This window comes from Saccostrea cucullata, unplaced genomic scaffold, assembly GCF_032062105.1.
Source record: "Saccostrea cucullata isolate Sc308-1 unplaced genomic scaffold, CSIRO_AGI_Scuc_v1 ctg1744, whole genome shotgun sequence".
In the NCBI taxonomy this organism is placed as follows: domain Eukaryota; kingdom Metazoa; phylum Mollusca; class Bivalvia; order Ostreida; family Ostreidae; genus Saccostrea; species Saccostrea cuccullata.
In genome coordinates, this window is record NW_026929032.1 from 16,681 (window position 1) to 25,000 (window position 8,320).

Consider the following 8,320-nt stretch of genomic DNA (forward strand, 5'->3'; position numbering starts at 1 on the left):
TTCCTCTGCATTTAATATCTGAAAATCGCTGGATCCGCTACTACGAAGATTAGTAGTTTATCACTATACGATTAAAAGAGGTCACGGGAGGGGGGGGGGGGGTCCATGCTTTGACATAAATTATACGTTCAATGTTAAAGATAACATTTAAAGTTTAAATGAAGTATCATTGTTTTGTAAATTTACTTTTTACATTGATGTATTCATTCTTAATCTTATCTTTAAACCTTATAAAGTAACGCATAACTCTAAAACATCCCCCCTTCCGACTATTCAATTAAAACGTGCTAGTCCGCCATGTACAACATAAGCAGCCCGAATTCTACCATGCATTAAGTTTATCAATGTCTTAATCTGAGCGAAATAAATATTCTTGTCCTTTTTTAAATGCCTGTTTTTCAGATACTGAGGTCGAATTTTCTCTAACTTGGCGTGGTATAGTAACCCTTGGACTTCCGGTCAAGGAAATGTCATTCATGCTTTTGAAACACATGAGCCCGAAAAGTCGTTATGTAGTGTATATTTGCATCTGTATCTCTCCCTTTTCTTTATTTTGAAAATTTCCAACATTAGCAACGAAAATGCGTGCTTTCACTTACTTTAAGGGAATACAGGCATAACATCCGGAAGAGAAAGAAGGATTTTTTTTCCGGACTTTTAGTACAAGACTTATGATTAACAGGTACAAAACCTTGAAAACCCAAAATATTGACAATAATTTTATTAAAAATGCTAATTTTTTATTTCTGTTCAGGGGGCTAAAACTCAACTTCCGGTCATGGAATGAAAATCATTCAACCGTTAAATAACTGATTTGGCAAAGTAGAAGATGTCCTAACTTTTTTGGTACATAGTTATATCCCGTATATCATTTTCACCCCTAAAATTAGGGTGTTGCGTTTCTATTGACGGTGAGTATATTATTTTTAAAGTATCTACATATCTACATGAATCACTTATTCTTTAAATGATTAAATGACAGTACACCTCATGTAGCTCTCATTATTCTTTCGCCACAATGACCAGTCTCTGTCACTGGTGTTACCATATTTTTTGTTTTTTGCCATTTGCCAATGAAGAAATAATTTTTTAAGCAAATTGTAATGTTCAACGGCACAACCCCTTTTTAAATATTGGGCTTGGTCACATATATGACATTCATTGAAACCTCACCTCTTTACTGCGAATAAATATTTACACTTCTAGTTCAAAAAAAGGAAAGATAAATAAGGTAATCTTGAATAATTTACAACTCAAATTTTTTTTATAACACACACGTGTACATTCTTTAGAATTCTAGCATTGTATACTGCACTTGGACAATTACTAGTATCTGTTTAAAACAAAATAAATTCAGTTCCATGTTAATATACATCTCATGCAGTATGTTCGATCTCACTTTGTCAAAAAACATAACTAAAATCCCCAAATTGAACCACTGTCTTTGGGACCATTTTGATATGAAATAAAAGTACATGTACATTGATGAGGCATTTAGGAACGTTATCATAATTTAATAGGATATCTAATTCCTACTCCAGATGAATTGTACATCCAACCCTAATAATATGAAGTTAAAAAGATTTAAAGAAGAAAGTCATATGAGCTAAATGTTTTTTTAAATGAATGTAATTCACTACATAAACAGAACAAACATGTCTCAAGAAATTACTGTCTCTCCCAAAGAATTGGTCTACTTTCCGATACCATGTAGATTGTTTTGAAAGAGAAGATACTTATGATCGTTTTAAGTGAACCTTTTCTTATTTACAGAGTCTGGGTCAGTTTCCACTTCTTTGATTTTTCTCAATTCCTCTCTAAGATGTGCATTTTCCACATCTTTTTCCTGCATTTCATGCTTCATTTTTATAAGTTCTTCTTCTTTTTTTCTCAACAAATTCTTTGTTTTCTTGAGTTCAGTCTTAAGTTTGTGAATTTCGTCGCCTTTTTCTGATTGTATTTCATGTAATCTCTTTTGTATGCCGTCCATCGTTTCTTCCAAAGATTTCTTTTCAGTTTGTAAGGTTAAGATTTGTTTTCTTAGTTCACATATTTCATTCTGTGACTTCTCTATTTTCTTTATTCTCTCTCGAATATTCCTGATTTCTTTTCTCTTTAAAACAAATATGAATTTTAAAATAACTGCATAATTAGGGAATTCTTAGATACCCGGTAGACCATATTAATTGTACACTAAACGTACAGTATTAAACTTCATGTTCTAATGCTTTTGAGTTACATTCTATATCTCGGTACTCATTAAATGAAGTTTGTTTATTTGTAATCATTATCTTTTCGTCAAACCTATTAATTTTTAGTAAGGAAAAATACCTGGGCTGGTGTCCATGATTGATCCTCTGAAATTGAAAACAATTTTTAGACTCTTAGAGTTAGGTATTTGCGATAGTGACTTCCTCTTCGATCATAAAGAGGCCGGTCAAATCCATTTCATTCATTTGTTTTGTCTATCATTCATTGTCATTTATACTTCAGGAGCATACCATGATTAAGCCACTATGTCTATACAATTATCATCAATACTTAATTATAAATCATGGTCAATTCCGAAAAATTTTCTCAAGATATTCCAAGAACATGGCAAAAACAACAGAAAGCTTCTTCATTGAAAATATATCAAATTTTCTTATTCAAAACGTAAACATACTTCATTTGAAATAAAATATTGTAATATAATCATTAATGCAAGAATCTGAAGTACTTATAATTGTAGATAGCCTTAATTACCTAGTATACACTGAAATTCTTTTCCTTCACTGAAAAAGAAATATGAAAATGTTTTTTTATCATGAATGCACTATGTTTGTTGCTATAAATTATTGTATTTTTAAAATTCGCATTTAATTATCTTACAAAAAACATGTCATATCAGAAAGTTTTTTGAGCTGATAATTTAAAAAAAATCTTTAAAAAATCAATCGCAAATTCTTAAAACAATCGCTATAGTGGACTAAAGCTTACAAAGTATCAAAGTTAGAGCTACTTTTTATGAAAGAAAGTTACATTAATTTTTGAGTTTTGTAAATTCTTTGTTAGTAATATCCAGTTCGATGGATAATATCAGTTGTCCTTGACAAAAGAAGCCTGATAAAAGTGAGATTTATGACTGTTCAAGGAAAGAACGAAAAAAGTGTGTTATTGGTATTTATTACATCAGTAATTGTCTAAATCATGCATGCTTCTGTGTGTGTGTGAGTGCATTCTGTTTAAAATCTGTGCTTTCTGCTATTGGTATTGCTTACCTAAATTTGCTGCCTAATTTTGCGATGACTTCTTCTATGACACTGGGTAACACTTCCTTCAGTGTGTTTTGAAGCTGATTTTCATCGTTTACAGTTGATTCGCGACCTTCGCAAGTTTCAGTTGATGTTGCTGTGTTAATAGTTTTTTTGTGAAGTTTGTCATGATCTAAAAAAAAAGATAGATAAATAAATTCGATTGTGAAACAAGGAAAAGGGACTGTAAAAATTAGTTTTGAGTTTTTCTAGCAAAACGTTTCCTGCTTGATTCTTTAAGCAATGTGAGCTGTACCTTTAAGAATTTTGTTTTGCTGGTAAAATGTGTTATTATGATTAATTAGTATGTAATTGAAACCCTTATGGCCAATAAGGCCAAAATAAAGTTTAAAAATGTTTCAGAAGAAAAATTTCTGTACAACCGAATATACAGTTTTATATAAGAAACCATTATTGTACAGGACGACAATAATTCAATTTTGCTTCAATCAAAGCTAAAAAAAAAATTCCATCGAAAATACTAATAACAAAAGTTTATAAATGATTTATTTTCTGTCATTAAATCAGTTAATTACAAATTTGCCATAAAATTTTCCGATGTCAAACATCCAGCTCGTATTGTTTTAACTGTTTTTATGTGTAAAAACCTCACAGTTTATAATATGGAGGAATGATCAACATGCATAAAATTAGCTTCAAAGTCAAGCAAGATTGATAACGATATTAAGAATAAATGCACAAATAAATAAATAAATTTTAATATGTAAAAAAAAAGGTGAAAAATTAAATGAAAACATGACTATATTCTGAAATAAATATAAATTTTGTTATATTAGAACAGCTGTGTGATGTAAATGTAAATTAAAATTTTGACATTTACCCGGGAAGGCCGTTGAAAATGAATTTGAAAGATTTCCAATTTCTTCCTTAAGGTCCATTACAGTTTTATCGGTATCAGTTTCTGAGATTTGCCTACTCTCCTTTTCTAAACAATCTGCAAATATTTGATAATTATAGTCATAGTCCTCTGAAAAGTTTCCATTAAATTAATGGCAAATAGATGAAAATTGTAAAAATGTAATGGTATACCTGGAGATGAAAGCACTTTACCTTCATTAGATTTTCTTTGATCTTCTTCACAATCTTTAGTTTTAGTCTTGTCATTCTGTGAACAGGGGGTATCACTAATGCTGAATGACCCTGTGTTCTTCTGGAAATGGTCCATAATATGTTGCTCATCATTTTCTACCATTGTTGGAGGCTGTACGGCGAGCTGGTTTCCATGGACCACGTCACTCATTAGAACATCATCCTCAACAGAATCCCCTGTTAACATTCCACAATGATTCTCCGCAACTGTGATTTCCTCTGAAATTATTCCGTTGTTAAATGACAATTTAGTAAACATTAAAAAAAACATTTTTTTGCATCGTACTCAAAAGGAAAAAAACGATATAAATCTTCAGTGTAAATTTATCCATATTCTGACTCAAAGCAAAAGTTCTTTCCGCTAGCATCTTAGATGCACATAATACGTATTATTATTATATATAAAGACCATTTCGTCCATCTGTAAAGAACACCGGGATACAGTTTTTCAATCAAATATCTTTATTGTTTCCTTATTTGTATCAATTCTACCTTCACCGATGCAAGATGATTTTCCAAACTCTTTTCTGTTTTTCTGCTCCTTTTCAGATAGTTCTACGTCTTCTTTTTCATAAATATTTTGCTTATGAATAGGATCTTTGATATTTTCTGCCATATTTTTTGGATTAGGTTTCACTGGGTTTTTATCATCTTTGCAATGGACATCATCAATTTCACCATTACACGCATGTCTTCCATCTTCTTCATTCACTGCTTCTTCAAACTGAGGTAGTTCTTCTACTAATTCAGAATCATTTTGAAATGGTTTAGCTACCGAATTGGGTAATTGTATGAATGGAATAATACACTCTGTGTTTTCGCCATCATAATCATCTCGTGTTTCCGTGGTATTTTCTGTCTCATGGGCTGATAAATCGACCACACCTTTTTGTTCATCATTTTGGTCTGTCAAAAAAATTTAGATTTTTCATGTATATACAGGAGAAAAGGTTTCTATGTATAATGTTAGGATAAAGTTTTTAAAAATGCCCAACTATAGTTTTATTTATATCTTAATGTTACCATAACAAGCAAAACACGCATTCTTTGAACATTCAAGTTTATTAAAATTTTGACCATATAATAATTTTCTTATTTCCCTGATCCTTACAGTGAGGTCATGGCGGGAATGACCATTGGTTATTGACCCTCTTTTCCCTCCTTGCAACCTTTAATACCCATTCTCTGTAACCACTTAAACTTTTGTGGCACGCATAGTCACAGATTTTTTTCAAATTTGGCTGGAAAGTACCACCTCATAAATTTCTTCAAAAAATATAGTTAGATCATATGAATGTTGAATAGTTACCATGGAAACGGTGTCTAAAGTTGATTTTTTGTGAAAAAATGCAATATTTGGGAAAGTTTTTTAAAGAAATGCAGCTACTTCAATTCATGTTACTCACAGAAATAAGAAATATAACATCTAACTTTGAAAGGCATGTTAAAACTTTGTTGGTATTCTCTCTATAAATATGAGAATTCTTTGATTAAAATAGCAGACAATAACTTTGAAATTGAATTATCTCCCTTTGATAATTGTGAGCTCTTCAGTGAGAAAGATAAAAAAATGACTGGAAGTTGTTTACATATTGTCAGCATACAGCTCTGTTTATCCAAGAATTCAAGTAAAATCAACTGTTTTTCCTGTTTATTTAATTTGCATACAAATTTTAGCCTCTGTTTATATCTTACATGCAAAAGAATAATTTTGATATGTGAAAAATGGTGACATGTACAAGCTAGACTACATAGTTTAGGAAATCAGCTCTGTACATAAGCATTAGTCTCAAGGTCTAAGGAGTTTCAAAACGGGATTTAAGATAAACTTGAAATATCAGAATTACTTGTATTATGAATTTAATTTTTGTTAAGAATTACTGTGTCTTACGATCAGTCAGAGTGATATACTGGGGGACTGCAATGAATACAGCGTAAGAAAGCAAATGAATTTTTAAACTGAATGTTATTATAGAGACTAATAATTTTTTAAAAACTGAATATGTCCTTGGCTGAAAGGAAGAAAAAATACACTGAATAATAGCTACAATTCCCATCCACAGGTCATCAGCAATATTTTTTGAAACCCATGGTATAATACATTTATATAGGGGTTAGAAAATTGTTACCTATACAAGTCCCCCCCCCCTTCCTAAATGAAAAAGAGTTTGGGCATTTTATAATATATTGTTATTGTTCTTTTTTTCTTTGCTCTTCAGATTTTTTTCTGTGAAGAAGAAAATTAATAATTTTCCCTAAAGATCATCTTGAAAATAAATGATATGTCCTGCCATGAAAATAAACCTAACTTAATCCCCCCCCTTCTGGATCAAAGGTCGTCCCCTAGCCCATAGTAAACGCAGTCATATTATGTAGTTTTCAAACAGGATAAACAAGTACAGTGTATAAAATGTTTTGTTAACCAGTCAAAAATATACTTTTGATGATTGGGGTAGTTGCATAGAAATACAAATTGTCTGTGAATCAAATTTAAAGTTAACGGTTTATCATTTCTCTGGACTAAGATACATTATGATTTAAACTCATAGCAGTACAATATTAAACCTGTCTAGCAGTATTTTATTAATAATGAAAATAATTTTCTGACCCCCCCCCCCCCCCCCCCAAAAAAAAAAAAAAAACAACAATTAATTAAAGCACAATAGCAGATTATTCGAACAGGTCCAGCAGACGTTTACAACAGATTATTATTGATTTAACTTTGGGAATATCAGATCTTTTGCGTAGATCCAGGCATATTTGTGTTGAAATATTTACCATCATCATCGCTAAAATGTCATTTTTTTTTAAGAATGATATTTCAAAGTAAATTAGATTTTTCGTCAACTTCTCTGAAAAAAAGTCACTGGAAAACACATTTTGACTGTCACTTAAAAAGTTCGGATTGTTAAATATGGTTTAAAAATGTACATTTAGGAGCAAGGGATTAGTTTACTAAAACAGCAGGAGAGTGTCTTTACATGCTTGTAGCGCAATTCTCTACATACAAGAAGTCTTGCACTCAATATGGAAAGTGTATAGTCGTCCAATAAACTTAAAGGCCTACCTTTATATCAATAAAACCTGAAAACTGTACTTATATAAGCATTTTCAAATTATGCATCAAGCTAAAGGGAGAATGTAAAACCAGTTTTCAATAAAATACATTCAATATACGGGATCGAGGTCAGGATACAACATTTACAATACCAGTATTCCGAATAACCGAGTATAAATGCATTATTAACAAGCTAATTCAAAGAATATGTGTCCCCTGCTTAAGGAGATAAGAATTTCTGTAGATTAAGAAGGGGGTGGGGTGTCGGAGGGTGGTGGGGTAGGGGATGGGACACTTAAAGTGGGGCGGGCGGGACCATAGAGAGTTATGAACAAAAAAGAGCTAACCGAAACGCTTTTTTGAGTTATCGCTCGGAAATGAGAGGTTTTCATACAAACAGTGTCTTTTTCTACCTTTACCTTTTGACCTAGAAATAAAGGGTCATTTTAAGCCAAAGCAAGTTGTGATATAAACTCAAATTGAAAAAGATCATAGGCTCCTTAAGATATCCCATGATAATAAAATGTTAAAACAGACAGAGGGAGGGGGGGTTATTTTTATAGACAAAAAAAAACACGAAAATAAATGCTTATTTTTTCCAAATTTCAAAGTGATTTACAGCTAAAACTGTATATTTTATTAATATATATACTAGAATGTTTTACTTATTTGCGTAAAACATGAGAAAAAATCTGCGTAACATTTAAATATATCCAAGATTTTTTCAAAATATGGTGATGCTTGAAAGTCCGATTTAAATGGAAAATATCATCGACTCCCACCCCCACCCACCCACCCACCCATTTCAAGAGTTGGAATAAGGGATAATGTTCTATTTAGCACTGGTATTAAAATAATG

At 31.3% G+C, this 8,320-nt stretch overlaps 1 protein-coding gene across 4 annotated transcripts in view; it reads right to left on the reverse strand.

Annotated features, from left to right (window-relative positions):
• Positions 1–1,305: 1,305 nt before the first annotated feature.
• The window catches only part of LOC134279636 (uncharacterized), a 13,113-nt gene continuing 6,098 nt past the window's right edge, over positions 1,306–8,320 (reverse strand). The window contains exons 6-12 of one of the 4 annotated variants that reach the window (XM_062762055.1): positions 4,896–5,309; positions 4,344–4,622; positions 4,135–4,248; positions 3,261–3,426; positions 2,746–2,774; positions 2,332–2,357; positions 1,306–2,113 (exon numbers count right to left, since the gene is read on the reverse strand). In XM_062762055.1, the coding sequence (XP_062618039.1) occupies positions 1,748–2,113; positions 2,332–2,357; positions 2,746–2,774; positions 3,261–3,426; positions 4,135–4,248; positions 4,344–4,622; positions 4,896–5,309 (1,394 nt within the window). In that variant the 3' untranslated portion in view covers positions 1,306–1,747. The remainder of the gene's footprint in view (positions 2,114–2,331; positions 2,358–2,745; positions 2,775–3,260; positions 3,427–4,134; positions 4,249–4,343; positions 4,623–4,895; positions 5,310–8,320) is intronic. The other 3 variants (XM_062762054.1, XM_062762056.1, XM_062762057.1) reach the window with 3 other exon arrangements.